A 21,073-nucleotide genomic window follows, 5' to 3' on the forward strand; every position below is an offset into this window, starting at 1 on the left:
TCTATTATTAATCTTCCATGTCCTATATATATTTTGTTGTATTATAAAATAAAAAATACAAAATAGTATAAAACTTTTCGTTAAATTGTTTTTCTTAGCATTCTTACAACAGATCATTATAAAACTCATCGTTGTAACATTGAAATAATAATGGATGTCATTGAAATAATAATGGTTAAGGCAACAAAGCTCAATTATAACTTATCTTTACTAACCTTTTGAACTCAAAGATAAAGTGTCATATTTGATAACCAAAGGGCTGATAAGAGATCAAGTTGTAGAGTAAAACTAAAGCCCATATCCGATAACCAAAAGGGCTTATAAGAGATCAAGTTTTAGACTTAAACTAAAGCCCGTGAAAGAGTTATACATATTACATAATGCAAAGAAAAACTCAAGTTAGTTGATTCAAAGTTAATTCAAAGTTGGAATAATTGGATTCCTAGCAAAGTTAACTGTTTCATTTGGAGGGTCTTCTAGATCGCATTCCTACTAGAATTGCTTTGAGTAGCCGAGGCTTAACAATGGAAGAGGTGAATTGTGGACTTTGTGGTTCCTTTCCAGAAACCGTAGAACACCTCTTGGTAAACTGCTGCTACGCTAGAAACATTCTTTCGGTTATTGTGTCATGGGTGAAGTTATCGTACGCGGGAAATTCGGGCTCGATTCAACAAGTTCTAGAACTTCTAAAACAACTTAAGGTCCCTAAGGAGTTAGAACAAAAAATATGGGCCATTCTCGCGGTCACGTTTTGGCTCATCTGGAAAGCAAGGAATGCGAAGATTCATGACTTTAAAGAGTGTACGGTTAATAAACTGTTAAGCAACATAAAGTTGGTTTCCTATCTTTGGGTAAAAATAGGAGCAACCGGGTCAGCTTAGAGTGGGACAAATGGTGTCAATTCAACTTTGAAAATTTCCCGTTGTAGTTTTTTGTTTCAAGTTTTATTTTTCTTTTTCTGTTTTGGTTCTGGTTTGTATTTTCTTTCTTCTTGTTTGTTCGGAGCTTCTAGCTTCTAGCTAGAAGGTTCCCTTTGTTTTCTTTTTATACGAGCCTTTCAAAAAAAAAAGTTGATTCAATATCCCCTAAGATATTTTATTAGGCCAAGCAACTTATATCAACTATGTGGAGTCATTTTAAATTTTGTTAGTAAATAAATTAATAATATGTTGATATATATCCCCTAAACTAGTTAGGGTACTTTATCAACTGCATAGTTAATTCATACAGCAAATGTTGATAATATGCGGCTAAGCTTACGACTTCTAATGACATGTTGATAAACCACTCATAAGAAAGAAAAGTGAAGTCTCTTTAAAGGCATTTTTTTTCTTCTTAATTATCATCTAGTGTTCATAACCACCTAACATAGTCTACATAGACAACCATGAAGACATGAAGATGTTAAAGAGAGTCCTGTGTGAATGTCTATCATCGTCTACATAAACATCATACCAACTTAAATAAGTCGAGTTCTACTAACAACTAGTAAAGCATACATTCTTTCCATGGAATTGTTCAAATGCTAACACCTACATAACCCTTGCAAGATTCACATGTCAAGGTTTTATCGTGACTTTGTGTGCTTTTGATTGATCTACTTTCATGTGGAGGTAGTTGAAAAAATTAATTGAAAATATGTTTTCACTAACTTTTGACACAAATAATTATATTTATACATACAAGTTATTTATTGAATAATTTATGGGTTTGCTCATCTTGAGAGTTTTGCAACAAGCTAAGACTTGTCCAAAAATATAGTTTTGATGAATGAGTTATTTTATGGTCAAAGTAGTGGGTTTGATATAAAACTAAGAAAATAAGTAAAACTTATGCCATATAAGTGGGTGAACAAACTATTGAGTAATATATAAGGTGTTAACACGTATGGTTAAGCTTATGTTGGGATCACTCTTTAGTCGTGTTTTTACTCCAACTCAAACAAGCACACACAGGGTGTGCGAATTTGGTTTCAATGACCTAAAAACTTATAGCATGTGCATACCCGCTGATATGTTTGGGTAAGTTATTGAAGACACTATGTTAAAATAAAGTCACAAATTGTGAGGCAGATCTCTGGTTAGAAGCTGACATGATCTTCTTCATTTTGATTGGCAACATTATTTGTGAGGAAGGTTGACAACATCTATGGTTCAGAGAACCAAATCACTGACATTGTCGCGATCTAGAGTTGTGAAATGTTCATCGATTAAATCGCATTCATCCAATAAGTGTTGGATAGTTTCACCATTAATTAATTTGTTGTTTCGTCAAATATTATATCCCTAACTATTTCCTTTTAAGTTAGAAGTGTTGTAAGATCCCTAAGCTAAGGATCCCTTACATCATCTACTTGTTCATGATATATATAGGTTGTCTTAATGATTCAAGATCAATCATTGTAACTTGTAAGTAAATTCTATCCATGCTTATTTTGTGGCAATTCATTTGCTAAGACCTCCTAGGGTGGAAAGGGTAAACCACATGCTAGTGAATACTTTTATTGCCTTGCTCATTGGGCTTGCTACAACCAAAAAGGTCTTGTCTCCATACAATGATTAAAAGAAAGTTTAACGAAACATAAAGTTACATAGAAATACTGTCACACCCCGACCAAAGGCGGCGGAACATGCCGGGGTGCAACGATTGCTCATAAGTGCATGACACTATTTAAAGCGACAAAATTTAACACTCTCATTTCATTTCACAACATTGAAAATGTCACATAACGAAATATTCATAAGTCAAATACAACAAAATATAACAAAATATAACAAATCAAATATTGTTCATTTTTGTTAATATCCTAACGGTATTTGTGACGTTTTCTTCACCAAACTCCAAAATCAACCTAGATGCAAACCTGTAACATTTCATAAAATAAAGTTTATCAACACAAAGGTTGGTGAGTAATTCATAAGTTTGAACAATAGATATATAGTATGAAAAGCCACAAAACTAGTATACAAAACCATAAATAATAGCTATAAACTTGGGTAAATAGTTATCGCTAACAAGTTAGCGACACCCAACTATAAGGGGTTGCCAAATAGTTTATGATTTTATAGTTATCTTAATTGCATTACGTTAACGACACCTTGCCATGAGGGGCTGCCAAATGGTCTAGGATTTATAGTTCCACAATCTAAAAGCGATACACATAGGCAAATAAGCATAGAACACCAAATCGAGCAATTATTCAAATAAAGTATACAACAACGTTTGTGGTTTAAGACCCAAGTATAAAACATTTAGTTTAGATAAGATGAAATGTCACCCCCAAAATAAAAGATAGAAAACGGGGTATGAAGTTACTCACGTTCAAGTATAAAACTTGATCGGTAAAAGATGAATAACCGGATGGATGAAGTTTAACGAGCAAGTCCTAAATGACAATAAAATCTTGGATTTAGAATGGTTGTCTTGAAGATCTTTAAATAAAATAATTGTTGCAAAAAGTAAACAATTAAAGTTCAAGGTTTAAAATGTAACTATTTAAGAATTTATAATAACAATCCTTTAAAAATGTAAGTTTGCTCGAAACCGGGTTAAAGTATCTAACCTTAATATTTACTTAACCAATGTTAAGTAATAAGATGGGAAAAATGCTAAAATGCAAGTTCCTTTGGGACAAAGATACTAAAACGGGTCTTTAACGAGTGTTCGGGTTGTCGGTTCGGGTCTTGACAAATGGTCAAACCCAAAGTCAAGTTTCCAACATATTAATTGTTATGAGATAACTCATTAAAATATACTAACACTTAACCAAATATGTAGATCTATTGTTTAGAACTAACAACGCACGTTAAGCGAGTGTTCGGTTTTGTCGGTCCAAACTATGTGATGAGATCAAGTTGGATCCAACAATTCCAAGTACTTAAGAAAATAATTAAAATTAGTTTGTAAACTATTTTTAAAGAAATATATAAGTCTTGATAGCTACAAACACACTTGTGTTTCTTAAGCGAGTAAAAGTCGGTATAGTTCGGTTTGGTTCGGTCTCCATCTCACAAATAGTTCATAGATGGTTTCTACATGCCCAAATATCATAGAACTTGTATATTGGTTTATAAATGAAGAAAACTTAAATTTTACAACTAAAAAGTTAACTACAAGTCTTTTAAGCAAAAGTTTCGGTTTAGTTCGGTTTCCATCTCCCAACGAGTTCATAGATGGATTCCATATGCTTAATATCAAAGAACTTGTAAAAATGATTTTTGAAACTCAAATCTAGCAATAAACATGTTTAAACAACTATTTTAACAAAACTAGTAAACAAAAGTTCGGTTTCCAATTTGGACTAGTTTCGGTTAAACCGAGGTTAGTCTTATACAAACCCACACCATGGAACTTGTAAATAAGATGAACAAACTAAAAAGGGTTAGAAGTTAGTCATAAGTGATATGTATAATAAGTTATGTGTGTGTAAATATATATCAAGAACACAAAGTCCTCCATGAAACCTTGCCTTATGACATTCAAAACTTAACCAATCGGAGTCGGTGAAGTAACAAATAAAGGAAACAAGGGGTGTGTATTATATATATATATATATATTGTACCACCATATTCAAGTGTTAGTAATATTAGATGAACAAGTTAAAATGAAAGACTATAGTTAGTTGACCTTAAGAAATCAAAATAACAAAATGTTGAAGATGAATACTTGGATTTGAGAGAGATTTGGAGAAGATGAACAACCAAAATGGTGTATGGAGCCTTGCTTTTATAATGGTAAGAGTATGGTTCATACAAATAGGGTAAATAATGCATGTGATGGTTGAAATGGTCAAACAAGTTTTTGGTAAATGGCAATAATAGTCCCCAAAGTTTGGTTTAAGTCATTTTTAAAGAGTTTTAAGGATCAAAAAGAATGTTTTCAAGACCCAACAAGTGTAAAACAATATTGTAACATAAAATCCATCATTTTGATTATATCATCAGCTTTGGTTTACAAAATGGGTCGGTTTACATGATAAACGAATACAAAAACGAATACAAACGAGACCCGAAATTGACGAATGTCACAAACACTATCTTCCTAAATATAGCCTTACATGGATTTATTTGTGAAATTCTTTTATCATCAAACCATAACGTAATTCTCCCCTCTACATATTCTCCGCCACCATCCTCTCTATCACCGGTTAACTTCCGATTACCACCAGCCATCGTCAACCTCCCCTCTCACACATCAACGACCATTGTCACCTACATCAACCACCCATTTTTCATAAGACATATATTTGTATTCATGTTTGTTCGTTAAAAAAATTAACATGTTCGTGTTCGTTTGTTAAAAATCTAAAGAAACCTGCATATCACAATTGATAGAGCCCAAATGTTAATAATTAAAATGAACGTAACAAACTAATATATACCTATTAAATCAAACAAAACTACGTTGAAAATAAAATAAATCATTACGAAATATAAAAATTGCGAAACTATTAAAACAAAAACCTAAACAAACCTCTTTAATACAGAACTCAACTAGTTAAATTCATATATTTATACAATTGTAAGATCTAAATAATTGACTAAAATTTTAAAAATTTATAATGTAAACAATAACCATAACCTTAAAGTAACAAACATCATATTCTTGACATCCAACAAACTAATGAGCAATGCCTCATTAGGAACTCATGGGCTTAAACTCGTATTAAATGATATTTATAATACATAAACCTTTTCTAACTTTTGACTCAGTTTTATAATCTAATTAAAACATTATATATCGTTAAACTAGGTTAGGAACCCGTGTATTACACAGGTTGGACAATAAATATACGTTATATGATTAAACTTACGTATTACATATAATAATGAAAAATGAAAAGTTCATAAATCACTAAAATTACAAATAAATTGCAAGTTTTATATATACAAATAAATTGCTACAGTTTTATTTGAACTAATTGCTAGTTTCCCTAACCATTGATAAGACCATTTGATGTCCAGTTATTGCTTTTACTATTACCTGTAATTCACAACAAAAAATAACCAAACTAACCATGATTTAATACCCAACACTTGTCTCATTCATTTAGTTCAATTTGTCATTCATAATCAGTCAAATAGATCGAAAGAGAGAAAAAAAAGGAAAGAAAGATTGCCTAATTTCATTTCAGCTCGATTTCAAAATAATAAGGCTTTTGTATTCATATGTGACACCCATATTGCTAATCAAAATACTGGACAAGGAGTGTTCCGGTTCCAACCGGTCCATACGAAATTAGTCACTTTGACCTTCTACCCAACCCGCTTATGTTTTTTATCTTGTAAATAAGTTTTTTTTGTTCAAAATAACCTAGAATAATCCGATCAATTGGTTTCTACCCAACTCGCTAATGTTTCTGATCATGTATCATGGTAACATCCAAATTTGTCATTGACAAAGGGGATCAATTGCACGCAACTTGGAACAAAATATAAACCAAGAGTCAATATACTTCAGGTTGTGAGAAGAGTAAATAAGTCATTTGGAAAATCATAATCAATAAAAGAGGTGGTGCAATGAACATGACTTTATAATATGAATCAAACTCACTTAGTTGTAATCCACAATACGGCTAGTTAAGGAATGGATGAGACAATGATAAGGCTAAATAAGGAATGTTATAAATCTTAATTAAATTTTAATTTTAAATTAATAAATTTAATTATAAATTATAGGCTAATACATGAAAGTGCCACTTGGCAAACTATTAGGCTAATTAAGGGGTTTGTGGTTCAACCAACATTTTTGTTTATTATAATAGTAGATACACATAATATAACATATATAAAAAACTACAACATATAAAACTTTTACGGTCCGGTCTGGTTTTGGTTACAAACCGACACTACGATTTGAAAGTTTTGAAACCAACCGACAAAATGGTTACCAAAAAATACCCGATTTTGAAACCAAACTAATGACTTGTTGGGCATTTTCACAATTTTAAACCAATCCATGAACACCCCAGTTAAAACAAATCATGTTTTTCTAATACCCGGTTCCGGGTATGAAATCAAGTTCGGGTATAACTGAGTATTGGAAAATCGGGTGATGGAAATACACGTGTCGGACTCGGGTCTGGGTAGAGAACTTGGTATTCTAAAACTGGGTATTCAAAAACTGGGTATTTGAATACCCTATTCCGGGTATTGAAAAAACCATATTTTCAGGTACAAAGTGAGTTTTTTCAAAGGGTTGCACTTTTTGGCTGTTTTTCGAGTATTTTTTCCGTAAATTTCGGGTATAGATTAGGAATTTAAAAACTCGGTTTTAAAAATTGGAAAAACCTGATTCTGGTTTTCGGGTATTACAAGGTACAAATCGGCTAATTTTGATACTGAAATGCATATGCCATACGTTTAGTGTCCGGGTAGTAGAAACCCGGTTCCGATTCTGGGTTCGTTTTTATTTTTACCTCTAGTTAGTTGTAACAAATTAGTTAAAAGAAAGCAAGCCCATTGGACTATGAGGCCCAATAAAGAACGGTTAACTCGTATTCTATAAACCCTAATAACACTACACACCCTAAAAGCTTAAACTCGTATTCTTTTCTCTAAACCCCAGCAGCTTTCCGATGGAGAAGATAGAGTTAGCCCCAAAAGAGGTAAATTTCTCTACTTTAATTCTGTTTAATTGCAAACCAGATGAGTTTATGCTTTTATTTGAATATGTTTAGGTACTTGTTGACATCGTTAAGATGTCACAAAAGCGTGGGATGACAGGCAGTAACGGCGACTGGAAGGAGTTTTTGACCGTTTACGATAAGAAATTGGGCAAGAGTTTGAGTGACCCGGCTAAGCGGTCGCCTGCTGATTTGATTGCCTTCTTGAAAACATTTACTAATGAAGGTGATTTGAAGGTAAGCTGTTTAATTAGGTTTTGTATTTGAGATTTTATATAACGTTTTTAATTGTAATTAGGGTATATGATGAAAATGTTTTGTTTCAGTTTTTTGCTAAGATGGTTGAAATGCGTGACTCAGCTGAGGTTATCGACAAGGGTACCGATCCCGAACAGGTTTGTTTTTTATTTATAAGTGCTGTTTTTTTTTTATTATTGTACATTAATTGTTGCTTGTGCTTTGGATTGTTTAACTTACACAGAGTTTGAGCTCGGCTCGTGAGTAGTTTTTTCAAGCTCGAGCTAGGCTCGTTTACTGTTTATTAATTAGTTTTTATAAATCTTTTTCAATGATAAATATATGACATAATAGTTATTTTTTGTAACACTATATATTAGTCAGAAGTTCTATATATATATATAATGTATATTTTACAAAATTTTTATTTTTTATATAAAAGAAAGGCTAATTTAGGCTCGTGAGCTGGTTTGAGCTTGATAAGTGTACAAAGTTTATATTTTTTATATAAAAGAAAGGCTAGTTTAGGCTCGTGAGCTGGTTTGAGCTCGATAACTGAAGGCTATGCTCATGCTTGATTCTTAGACAAGCTTACTTTTAGTCTCGGGCTTGTTTAAGCCCGGCATGATGTATCTTTTTTTCAGTCGATCACGAGTAGCTTAGCTAGTTTGCGCCTCTAGTTTTTTTGAAAGTTAATTTTGATAGCTATGCAATTAACACAATGATTAATGTAATGCGATTGATTTTTAATGTAAGTATGCTTATTGCTCTTTGATATTTTGATAATTTTAGTTGTCGTCTTTAGTCTTTTTGTTTATCTTTTAGACTTCAATTTTGTTTTTTTTGGTTATTTGAAGAATAATATTAAATCTGCGTTATACATAGTTCAAATGGTTAATTGTGTTCCATGTGTCAAATGCAGGAGCTCGTTCACAAGACAGTTTCTCATCCATACTATGCATTAGACTACCTATTACCATCACATGAGGAGGTATATAGATATATCTATTTAACCATATATAAATATATATAATCTGAACTTTGTGTTTCTTTTTGTTACATTTCATAATGAAAGAAATTAATATTAATTTTGAACTGTTGTAGGGTTGGGTGATTATAAAGAATAAAAAAAAGTTGAAAGAAGCTAGATGTAATACAATACTTGCGGTTGATTGTGAGATGGTACTTTGTGACGATGGCACAGATGCATTGGTTAGGGTTTGTGTTGTCGACCGTGATGAAAAGGTATTTCCACGCGTCATGAGTTTTTAGAGTTTTAAAAGTATCATTTAAATTTTTCTATAAGTTTATTTGTTTGACTTTTTGCAGGTCGTACTTGATGAACTTGTTAAACCTGATAAAGAGGTGGTTGATTATAGATCCCACATAACCGGAATTTGTGCTGAAGACTTGGAAAATGTTACTACTACGTTACAAGACGTACAAGAAATTATGAAGAAATTGCTATCAAAAGGGACCATATTGGCCGGTCACAGTTTGAATAGTGATCTGAAAGGTAACTAGGTTTCGTTTTTTGAAAATCAATTAGTTAATTATTATTCGTAGAAAGTTATAAATAATATGACAAACATTGTTAAAATCAACATTTTGTTCGTTGTTGCAGCACTCAAGATAGATCACTCGAGAGTAATTGACACATCTCTTATTTTCAAGTATTGGAGCGGTTCCAATTTCAAGAGAATATCTTTAAATAATTTGTGCAAGGTAAGTTTTATATCTTTAAACTTGCAAATTGTAAATCTTGTTCTCATTTCAACTGTTTGACATTATTATTATTTGGCAGATGGTGTTAGGACAAGAAGTTCGGGTTGAAGGTGATACACATGATTGTTTGGATGATGCTCGTTTTGCAATGAAACTTGTTGTTGCTAAATTAAACGGAGTAGCTGATAACATTAACAACTCTAAACTCTCTCATCAAAATGAGGTGAGAATTTTAATTTATTTTTGCTATGTTTGGTCAAGTTTACGTTCCATTCTGTTTAACAAAATTTGGAATTGTTATTTTAGGTGCATGAAGCCAATGCAATGAAGTTACTTTGTCATCGCATTCCAATAGACATCTCTAAAGAGAAGTTAGTTGAAATCATTCCTGGTGACTTCACCATCGAATTAAAGGTTAGTTGATTGATTGATTTGATTCTTGTATTGATTATCGATGACGTGGACAACTTGCTTGCAGCCAAATAGGAAAGGTGGAGACAAGTATTCAGCTTTCTTAGTTTTTGAGAGTAAACAAGATGCTGATAAAGCTTTTGAGGAGCTTGTTGGTGACCTGGTTAAAGTACGCATATGTTAAACCTGTTATTACTTTGACGAAGTTTTTTAATTTTTGTTTTTAACGTCTAGCTCGCTTTTGTAAACAGGATTCATCAGGGCGTTCACAGAAGTTAGTTTTATTCAAATTGCGTTCAGTTGGATCTGGTAGCTTGTATGTTCGGAAGATGGCTTTGGATGGTGAAGATGATAATACTGTTCAGGTGGCATCAGTTAAGAGGTCGGCAGAAGACGAGACTCCAATTCAAGTCAAAAAGTTGAAGACAGACAAGACACCGGAACCAAAAGAGACGGGTGAGTGTAACATGTGTGACCGTTATTTGAACGAGATTGAAACCTTGAAGAAGCAGTTGCATGAACGTGATCAAGAAATAACGATGTTAAACAAGATCATTGTTGCTCAAGCAAGGAAACAATCTGGTGTTTGAAGACTTTTCGGTTTTTTATCATAGTTTCGTGTTTTAGATTTTAATATCCTCCTAGTGGGTGTGTAACATTTGCCAAACTATTTATTTTAATATCTTCAATTTTGAAACAAAGTTTAAAGTCCATAAAAGAAGTAACAGACAATAGGAAATTAAAAGTCATTCGCTTTCATAATCTTCATCATCTCCGAAGGAGAAAACAGAAGCATCAGCAGTTGCATGAACGTTAGGCAAATTTGGTGTTGGTTTTTTGACGCGTTTGCCATCTGATGTTGGCTGCTGCTGCGTGCTGTGTTTGTTATCTGATGTCCGCTGCGTGCTGTTTAAAGAAAGCTGTTGGGTGTTTTTCCTTAAGGTTGTTACATCCGATTGTTGTGGTGTTGGTGTGGTGACTGCCTGTTCCATGATAACTTTACTTTTACTTGAGCTTGGTTTTGCAGAGACGGGTTGTCTTCGTCGTCACTGTCAGAAAACACATTGTCATTTTCTTGGCTGTTTGAATCTTCTTTTTTTCTTGAATCTTTGTTTGATGGTGAACAATTATTGGAGCTTAAACTAGGTTTTTCATTAGCTTTGTTCTTATCGGGAGTCGTGTCGTCATAATCGATCATCACTATTTCAACTTTGAATCCAGGAACGGGTAGTTTTCTCTGAAATGACAGTTCGGTCTTGTTAACAACCTTGTAATATCTTCATTTGGTCATGAATTTGAACCATGTGTTACACATACCTTGTCAAAATCATCAAAATCAGAACCATTTAAAATTACTCTGTTTTCCATCATTGTTGTGTTTAGCCAACTGAAGACAGAATTAACCATTAGAAAATAAACTAATCGAACAAGATAGTTAACAAGTTATTTTTACTGACCAGTAAAAATCCCCTTGGCTATCATGAAATTGGATCTTGAAGTCTCCAGTCAATTCGGTCAGACCACGCTCTCCGGGTAGAGCGAAAACCACAATCCCTTTTGTCGGTGCGCGAATCCAAAAATCTTCGGGCTGCAAAATTGGTTGCATTTTTTAGTGGGCTCAAAAAAGCAGTTAACATGCATAAATAATTACCATCAAATTCTTCGTTTTTGGATGCCTTTTTGTTGTAAATAGAATCCCGTTATGATCAGATATGGTAATTGCTGGTCTGACCCAATAAGGGCACTCATGAAGCCGGAATCCCCTCAGCATGCACCTGAAATGTTAACTTTAGTGCCTATTGAATCGAGGCGATAAACCCGTTTACTTTTGAATGGTTCAACTTGATAGTTACCACCTTGGAAATGGCTTTATTGAAATATTCAGATTGCTATTGTATTATAGTTATGGCTATTCTAGTTAGCAAATTGACTATTTACAGCCTTTTCAAAGTGGACAAAAACGTATATAACCGAAATTTCAGTGAACGGTTCTGCAGAAAGTTCGATTATTAATAAACGTACAAGCATACACATATTTTAACATGCATGAAGTCATGAACACGTCTCGTTCATTCTTTTATGTTTGTTTCAGTTATTTTTGTTTATGTTGATCAGTTTACCTTTGTTTCAATTTTTCTGTTTACATTACTCGTTAAATTCATTGGGCTCATTACAATTTAGTCTAGTTTTACTTAATTTTTAGGCCCAATACATTGTTGTCTACATTTACTTTTATTTGGTTTTAACTCATTATGTCCGTTCATCTATGTTTAGTTATATTTGTTTGTTTATACTAGTAACGAACGAACACAAACAAGAAAACCCTCTTCGTGTTTGTTCACAGGCCTACACAAAAGTCAGCAGTTTACCTCCGACCAGGTGGACTTTCACCATTGAAATCTGCCAAGATGCGCTCAAAGTATTTCACATACCTCTAGAAAATGAAATACCGCTAATTAGTTGAAGCATCTTGTAAAATTAAACGTTTACGCAAGATAAGAGTTCGGTTAAAGTAGATAACCCACAATTTGGCTTGGAAGTATTAATCCCTTCCCATCTACACATCTTCTTTGGTTATAATACTCAATACACTCATTCGCTGTCAGGAAAAACTGCAAAATATTATTATAAAAGCATCACAAACGACAATCACATCTATTAAAGTCATTAAAAATATATGATGGTAATAAAAACTTACTTTTAAAAACAAAAGAAGGCTACAAATCATCAAACCAGTCCTTGCTTTACCAGCTTTACAGTGAACTACCACCACATTAAGAATATCATCCTTTAACCATGAATATGCACTTTGACAGAATGATGGTATTAGGTTAATCGGTGGACAATTATGATCGTTAAATGGGAAAAATGCAACCTGCAGTCAAACTTATGATTTTTTCAATAATATTTTGAATAAATGATTATTTTTGGCTATTGTGTGACGATCATTTGTTAGAAGTTGTATACCTTTCCTGCAAAGAGTGAAGCATCATACAGTCTTTCTGAACAAAGATTATACACTTTGTATCTATCCTGCAGAGAGAAATTAGATATGAATGACACTTGGTTAAATAAATGGTCCCTGTGGTTGGGCATAATAACAGGTTTGGGGTCCGACTTTTAGAAGTAACACGTTTGGTATCTGTGTTTTTTCAATTTGTAACATGTTGGAGCTTTTAAGTTAGATCCTAAACTTATTATTTTTGTTATAAAATGAAAACCATAGATACTAAACCTGTTGCTTTTCAAAGTTAGACCTTAAAACTTATTATTTTTGTCAAACCACCAGACCATTTATGCAATTAACTCTATGAATAATTATAAATTAATGAAACTATTCATGATATTAATACTCGAATGAAAAGATTACCTTATGATGAGTTTCAAGAAACTTGATCACTTCTTCCATATGATTTCTATAGAATCCCTGAAATATAAGACACCATGAGAAACGACAAGATGGAAACTAAACTTAATCGTTTAAATTTGTAGATGAGCTTAACGATTGCTTACCTCAAAATATCCAAAAAGGCCGGAACTCAGATCACCAGCAGGAAATCCCATAGCAATAATATTATCATTGATATAGGTCAAATCCAAGTCAAACCCTCCTTCCTGCAATCAGAAACAACATCATAATGTTCTACATTTAACTTGACCAATAACATCTTGATAAACAAAAGAAAACTATGGGACTAATATTTAGTAGCATAATATGTTTTAATACTTTTAATATATATCAGTACGCCTGTAAACTAACTTAATGTTCAGTGACGCGTTCGAAACCGTTTGACGGGAAGTTCGTTTATGCTCTTTATTTAATAAATGAACGAACATGAACATATGTCTTTATTGTTCATTATGTTCGTGAATGCCTTTTCATTTATGTTCATTTATCTTTTCTCACTTATGTACGTCTATGTTCATTAGTTTATGTATGTTAAAGTTCATTTTTCTACATAGTCATCTAAATCTTTTAGGTCCATTAGTTTTAGCAAATCTTTAGTCCCAACATATTTATGTTCATGTTTACTTCTTATTGGTGTTCGCTTAATTATGTTTGTTCATCTATATTCGGTTATATATGTTTGTTAACGTTATTAATGAACGAACATAAACAAACATGAACCAGAAAACCCCGTTCGTTTAATAGTTCGTCTTCGATCGTTTGTTCAGTTAACGTTAAATGGAAGAACACGAACATAGCATGGTTAACTTAGAGAAACCTGATATCTTCGTTTATTTTGGGAGACCATGTGGCGAGCCCTAACTTGCACGGCTTTCACTGCACCTAAAGACGTGTCAACTAAACCTTTTCCAACCGACTGAAGAACAGCTGATGGAGAATTGGGAGTCACACGACCCGCATTTTCATTTGATCCAGAGGTTTTTTGAGCCAACTGCAAACCGAATCCACTGGCAATTCTTGCAATGGCCCACTTTCCAGTGTTCCCAGCCTGCAAATTATTCTGTTCTGGCATTGTAGGTTTGGTGAAATTCGGAACTTCATCTGAAGATGATACAATTGGTGTAGATTCCACAGAAGAGGTATTAATTGCAGGACTGTTAGTTTGGTCAGAGACCGTGGATGTAGAAGCTTTAACATCACTAACTTCAGTTGGAGGTTGACACGATGAATTAGATTCTGAAGCCATTCTGTACATTATAAAAGTCCACAAATAATATGAATTATTCAGAAAGTAAAACAGTTGATGCATGGAAATTGTAATCTGAATGAAAAACAACGGTAAATACTAAATAGCGGGCGCTATACCTCATTCAAGGTCTTAACATATCTATATACATAAAAATCAATTATTATTATTACTGTTACACACTACATTATTACCTGGAAACAAAATTAGAATTATTAGGTTATAGAATTATATTAGGATTTGTGAAGGCTTTGAGCTAGTTTTGGGCTTGGGCTCAAATTGGTGACAAAAAGAACAAAGACTTGGCCTGTTACTGTTTCTTGTTGATTAAGCCTTTAACCCTAGTTCATATCTTATAAATAACCCTGATATGTAATTGTAATCTTTGCACCTTAATAATGAAATAACCTAGTTGCAGCCCGTGGATGTAGGTTCCCCGCTGGGACCGAACCACGTAAAATTCTTGTGTCGTGTTTATCGTTATTATTTTCTGTTTTACTGCGTGTATAATCATGTGTGCTTGTTCGTGTGTTGTTCCGCTGCGCCGCTTTGTTCCTAACCAATTAGATTTGGCAAAGAAATTGATACAACAGCAGCATTCAACTGGCCAGAATTAGGCATTTTCAAACTTAATCCTAAGATAATTTCAACTCTGGTAACAAAAACTAAGGCACAAAGCACCCTGTTCACCGTTTACGATGAGTGAATCCGCTAAAATAAGCATATTATTTAGGAACTAAAACAGCTTATGCATAACAACAGTAAATAGCAGATGCATTAACTCATTAAGCTCTTAAGATATCTAATATTATTATTATCAATTGTCATTACTGTTATAACACTAACATTATTTAGGTTTTTAAAGAAATTGATACAGCAGCAGCATTAGCATTCAACTGGTCAGATTAAGGCATTTTCAGAATTAAAACTAAAATCAGCAGCAACTAAAATAATTTACGAGCTAGCAACAGTGAAGTTATATAGTGCATTTGATTTGTGTTTTATGTTAGTTAGCATAATAAACTCATAATCAGCAAAATCATGCAACGGAAACGATATATCTGACGGATATGTACCGAAACGCGAACGTTACGAATGAATGTGGTGGATTGGATCAGAGATCGGATCACTCACATAGATTATCAGTTGTGATCCTGTTTATCTGATTCGTAGATCCAATTGGAAGCTGCGGCCAGTGGTGGTGGTTTGTGGCAATGAAAGCGGTTATGGATCACGGAAAACGGTTTTTGCTATATCTATCACCTTCTTCCTTCCGCTTTTACATGTCAACCTGTAAGGTCAAATTTATTAATTAATGACATAAATATTATTTCTCACAAAAGATAAAAACGGGTAAGACAATATGATGTGGGGCTTCGTTGACTCCGGATTCGTCTTTTAATATTATGTCAAATCGTGCTGGTGACTAGGCTATGGAAAAAGTCTTGCTCCCTCAATTGACCATGTTGTGGATAAAGCCCATGCTCGCGAGCCATCACGCCACTGCTCGTTCTGTGGGGGTGTTGTGTTCGCAACTGATTTGGCCGAGTCACCGTTGCTTGCTCCCTTACTCGCCTACCACAAGAGGTAGTCTAACAAAGAACCCAATCAAATCAATATCGATTAAATTTAAGAAAATCATTAAATTAGTATTATTTTTCTTAAGCAATGTGTTGTGTGCTAGCGACGTTTAATAAAGCGTTACGTTATTATCATATATACAAGAATTCATAACCAACCAAGCCTTTAAATATACGTGTTAATAAAAAGGAAGGAGAAAAAAGGAAAAAAAATGATTAGTCTATTGGAGGTAGAACAACCTCCAGCCCCCCCCCCCCCCCCCCTCCCCTTGTCGCCATGAGTTAACACTTCTTTTATTGGTTAACAAGATGTTGAGGTGGATTGGGTTAGCCTAATTTGCTACGACTATATACCATTACCATATGAAGAGAAAGATCATGTTTGTGATCATAAGCTAAAAGACTCATATCTCATGGCTCATCAATATATACATATTTGTCCGGTTGGTCAAATTATACTTTAATCAAACTTTTAGTATCATTGTCTGGAAGCTTGTTTAAGACATACAAGATTTAATAAGTTTACAAACCTTATTCTTCTCCTTTTGTTTATGAAACTTTCGGGTTATTCCGTATACACATCCTACTCTAAATCATTATACAAGATTCGTGTCTTAGACAATCATTTGGTGAATCACAAGTTTATAACTAGAAGTGAAGGAAATCAAGATTCTAATGGTCGCGGTTCATGAAATAGGAGTGTATGTGTCAAAGTAGCCTACGTGCAAAACATTTGGCTACTAAGACTCCTAATAGAGCTTTAACATTTACAAATGTGCCATCGATTCTTGTTTTGTATTTTAAAAACCATTTACCTCTTATGGCTTTCGTACCAAGTGGTAATCAAAGTATTGTTTTCTTAGTTGGAGTCTATCTGGTAGTTTATTAGCTTCCTTCAAAAAAAGAAGCGCCATGAGATCTTCATCTAAATTATAAACATAAAAACGAGATATTCTCACATCAACCCGCGCCGATTGCCTTCAACTTGATACATGTCAAAACCATGTTCAAAAGGTTGACGTGTACATTTCACACGTCTTAGGAATAGTTTTGAACATATGTTCATCAAATCACGAGTATTAGATATTCATAATGCTTTGGTATGCAACACTAGCCAATGCCTCACTAGATCTAGTCATCTACGCAACATTCATATTGTTATTTAGAATATCGTTCACATTTAACTTAAATATTCCACTAACATGCTAACTAAGATCAATAAACATTTAACCTTTAGAGAGAATGAGTTTATAAACTTCAGGCAAGTTAAAACCTATACTAGATTTCTATTTCCCTTTTACTTGTACAATTACTTATTCCCATGTGTATAGTTAGGTTTGTTTGCTCAGAACTCATGAAACATGAAAATGTTGTGTCATAAGAGTTAGGTGGGCACCAAAATTCACCCACCATGATTTGCCTTATTCGAGAGAGTAGGCCTCGGTATCATAGCAACATGCTACAATTGTTACAAACACATCTTTCTTGTTTCTTTATTTTCAAAGCATTTCCATGGATCAATTTGGTTGAATACTTGAATCTTAGTGCGCACCTAAATGGCTAAATCAATTGACTTGTTTTGGTTTAAACAGTTTCAAACATTTTATAAACACACATAACTCCGAATGCGGTGCTAAGATTATTAATATCACTTGCATTAGTTAACTTTAATATTGAATTAAACCATCCAACGTCTTTATATGTCATGTAATGCAAATTTGTTACCAATCATGTTATGTGAACAAGTAAACCATTTCTAGAATTATATATATAATTTCGTGAAAGGCATAGTACATTCAACTAAAAGATATGAGAAAAGCCATCACAATACATCAAAGGATAAATATCAAAGAACACAAATATGATTACACTTGATATTAATTATAATAATAATAATAACTATAATTAGATACTGCTTATCTGGTGACTATTAACGTTGTTTGAGATACTTGGGTTCCTGTTTCCATACTTGACCGGGTAAGAAGCCATCATCGCTATCCCACACTTGCCCTCACGTGTATCGACCACATTACGCTCCATTCTAATATAACCGTCTTCACCCCAATTTGGCCCCCACGAGTTCCTTACAATCCAATAGTCTTTTCCCTTTTCTGAACCGTATCCCACCACAGCTACACCATGGTCTAGTTCGGTCCCACATGAACCAGTGAACACGCCCTGAAATTTATAAATATAAAAATAGTTATAGATTATATATGTTTCGATTATGAGTGTAAATTGTGTCAGATTAATAGGTTAAATATTTGAAAACACCGACTTATTATTTGTTTATGTCAAAATAAGCCTCGCTCATACACACTTCAAATTGTGTAACTTGAATTCAACCTCCTTCGCACATTAATTTAAACGAGTGGTGTAGAAGTCTTAAAACAAATTAGGGACTTGCAATAAATGAGTTGAAACAAATGCTAATGTGTTGTTCATACTTTATATTTTGGGTGAGCCAAGCCCGAGCTTAACCATGCTAGTTAAAGTAACGAGCCTTTGAGATCGAGCTCGGTTCATTTTAAGTTCTATTTTAAAAGCCTACTCCCAGCTCAAGAGCTCGTTTTATCTCGGCTCATTTATTATGTATTAAATAATAAATACTATATATACATTAAATGAAAACTATATAAATAATAGGATCGGTTATTCTTACGAGCCGGCTCAAGTTTGGTAATCGAAATTCAAGCTCCAACTCATTTATAATTTATTTTTTAAAACTTTAGATGGAGCTCCTTTCCTTTAAGCTTGACTTGATTCAAGCTTTTAGCATGCCGTCTTCAAGTTTACATTTAGAAAGAAATGAATACACAGGAATTAAGTGTTTAAACTTACAGAAGAATATAACTGAAAATCCCTTCCAGAAGCTTCTATTCCGACGGTCACGGGCTGGTGAGCCACCGCCTTCGTCAACGCTTTCTCGTTCATTGGCGGCACATCTTCATAACCATCTATGCTAACAATCTTACCTTTATTCTGCAAAACCAATTTCACTTTCAATTCCAGTTTCTATCACCAAATAATAATCAAAACTCATAAATTAACACTAAATACTTACCTTAATCGGATCACAAACGTCCCCAACACCCTTGTAAGGATAGTCGGATTCGGAGTCAATCCCTCCATTGGAGACAATAAACTGAAAAGCGAAATCCATCGTTCCGCCATCGCAACCGGCGTTGTTTACGTTGTCACAGTCGACAAGCTCCTGCTCAGATAAACTGATCAATTCGCCAGTGACAATTTTATTAATTCCTTCAACCGCGGCCACTGTCGAAAACGCCCAACAACTTCCTGCAAACGTAACAGTTAATTAAGTACACGATAAAATCATTTATTAAAAGTAACATTTTTTTAACGTCAAATGTTACTCTCATTTCACTCTACACCAATACCCAACAACTTACTACAATCACTTCAATTAATTTAACTAAATAAATGTTGGGAGTAAATATTTTTTTAATGTCAAATGTCACTCTTATTTTACTTTACATTAATATCCAACAACTTTCTGCAAACGTTTCAGTTAATTAAGTAAACGATAATATCATGAACTGGATTAAATATTTTATTTTAACGTCAAATGTTACTCTAATTTTACTTTACGCAAATACCCAAAACTTCCTTCAAACGTTTCAATTAATTAAGTAAACCATAAAATCATTATTTAAAGTAAATATTATTTTAACGTCAAATATTAATTTTGTAGTCTTATTTTACTTTACACCAATAATTAAAAACGTACCGCAGCCTCCTTGATTTTTGACAGGAGTAACGGCGCCTCTTTCTCTCCAATCAACTTTCTTAGGGAACATCTCTTTACCATTAACCGCGTACCGTAGGTTAATCTCACCTCGCTGCAGGCTAGCAATCCTACGCTTAGGATCCGCCTTCGTGCCCAAATACATCGAACGATACTCCTCATTAGTGAGATCAGCAAATTGGTTCAACCCGAGTTTGTAAGTCCGGTTTCCGGACAAATTATGGTCGTCAATGAACCTCAAATTATCAGCGAATATTTGAAACCGAGTTTCCTTCTCTCCCAAGGCATTGTATGTTTTTCCGTGACGAGTAAGCCACAACTCATACGTGGTTCTTACCTCCTCATTTGTCCGCCTTGGTTCGGCGGATAAGTGACGTGTTAAACACGTCAGTGAGAAAATGAGACAAAAGAGAAGGGTGTATGTAGTTGCAGCCGTCGTCATTGTTGTGTTTGAAATGAGAAGAGGCTGTGGTTTGGTAATGAGAACTCGTTGGGTTTATATAGACTACTGCATGGTAAGTTTTTGTTTTACCGTTGGTGAAATTTTAAGGGTAGATCTTTTGGTTATTGATTTACTGCTAAATAATGTTGTGTATTATACTTCTGGGTATTATATATTAAGAAAATTATATCATTGATTTACTTCAAATAGTAAAGTGTGGTTCGTAAAGAAAGAACAATACATATATTATGTCATTTATCTATAAGTAACTTCAAAGTTAAGTTTTATATGTTTGAATCATTTATCTTAAAGTTTCTAGAAAAGTTATGTTATAAACCTGTTAATGATTTTGTTATGAATAAAACTCGACGGGAGTCATGTATAATGTGTTCAGTTAGTCATGAACTTTAATTTATATACGCTTTTTTAACTGAAATGTTTGTAAATTGTTAATGATTTTATTATGAATATAGAACCTATTGAGACTATAACTAGGACGACGAGAGTCATTTATAATGCGTTTAGTCAGTCATTAACACTAAATTACATTTTAATTTAGTTGGGATCCTTGTGTTGACTCGTTCACATCTTAAGGTAGACAAATAATACGATCGTTTTAGAAGACTAAA

At 33.5% G+C, this 21,073-nt stretch overlaps 4 protein-coding genes and 1 pseudogene across 5 annotated transcripts; 3 read left to right on the top strand and 2 right to left on the bottom strand.

Moving 5' to 3' along the window:
* The first annotated feature begins 524 nt into the window (after positions 1-524).
* On the top strand, positions 525-881 carry LOC143555110 (uncharacterized). Its single transcript, XM_077044734.1, has one exon. It carries the CDS (start codon positions 525-527, stop codon positions 879-881), a length of 357 nt encoding a protein of 118 aa, XP_076900849.1.
* Positions 882-7,520: 6,639 nt separating this feature from the next.
* On the top strand, positions 7,521-8,687 carry LOC143555111 (small RNA degrading nuclease 3-like). Its single transcript, XM_077044735.1, has 4 exons — positions 7,521-7,607; positions 7,680-7,862; positions 7,952-8,020; positions 8,655-8,687. The coding sequence occupies exons 1-4, from the start codon at positions 7,578-7,580 to the stop codon at positions 8,685-8,687; spliced, it is 315 nt and encodes a 104-aa protein (XP_076900850.1). The 5' UTR covers positions 7,521-7,577.
* A 12-nt stretch (positions 8,688-8,699) lies between these two features.
* Positions 8,700-10,660, top strand: LOC143555121 (small RNA degrading nuclease 1-like). The gene is made up of 8 exons (XM_077044742.1): positions 8,700-8,853; positions 8,967-9,107; positions 9,192-9,378; positions 9,487-9,587; positions 9,667-9,810; positions 9,894-10,001; positions 10,066-10,167; positions 10,250-10,660. Exons 1-8 carry the CDS (start codon positions 8,770-8,772, stop codon positions 10,586-10,588), a joined length of 1,206 nt encoding a protein of 401 aa, XP_076900857.1. The 5' UTR covers positions 8,700-8,769; the 3' UTR covers positions 10,589-10,660.
* Positions 10,661-10,744: 84 nt separating this feature from the next.
* On the bottom strand, positions 10,745-14,753 carry LOC143555104 (phosphatidylinositol 3,4,5-trisphosphate 3-phosphatase and protein-tyrosine-phosphatase PTEN2A-like; annotated as a pseudogene). Its single transcript, XR_013139150.1, has 11 exons — positions 14,225-14,753; positions 13,512-13,613; positions 13,369-13,425; positions 12,966-13,031; positions 12,697-12,873; positions 12,524-12,610; positions 12,368-12,432; positions 11,650-11,773; positions 11,456-11,586; positions 11,316-11,385; positions 10,745-11,235 (listed from the first exon to the last, which is right to left on the bottom strand). The product of XR_013139150.1 is annotated as a phosphatidylinositol 3,4,5-trisphosphate 3-phosphatase and protein-tyrosine-phosphatase PTEN2A-like (transcript).
* A 3,279-nt stretch (positions 14,754-18,032) lies between these two features.
* LOC143555122 (cysteine proteinase mucunain-like) lies at positions 18,033-20,519 on the bottom strand. Its single transcript, XM_077044743.1, has 4 exons — positions 19,985-20,519; positions 19,298-19,533; positions 19,075-19,215; positions 18,033-18,411 (listed from the first exon to the last, which is right to left on the bottom strand). The coding sequence occupies exons 1-4, from the start codon at positions 20,442-20,444 to the stop codon at positions 18,139-18,141; spliced, it is 1,110 nt and encodes a 369-aa protein (XP_076900858.1). The 5' UTR covers positions 20,445-20,519; the 3' UTR covers positions 18,033-18,138.
* Positions 20,520-21,073: the final 554 nt, after the last annotated feature.

This window comes from Bidens hawaiensis, unplaced genomic scaffold, assembly GCF_021521415.1.
Source record: "Bidens hawaiensis isolate Kalapana, Puna unplaced genomic scaffold, B.hawaiensis_p1.1 tig00017971_1, whole genome shotgun sequence".
Lineage (NCBI taxonomy): Eukaryota > Viridiplantae > Streptophyta > Magnoliopsida > Asterales > Asteraceae > Bidens > Bidens hawaiensis.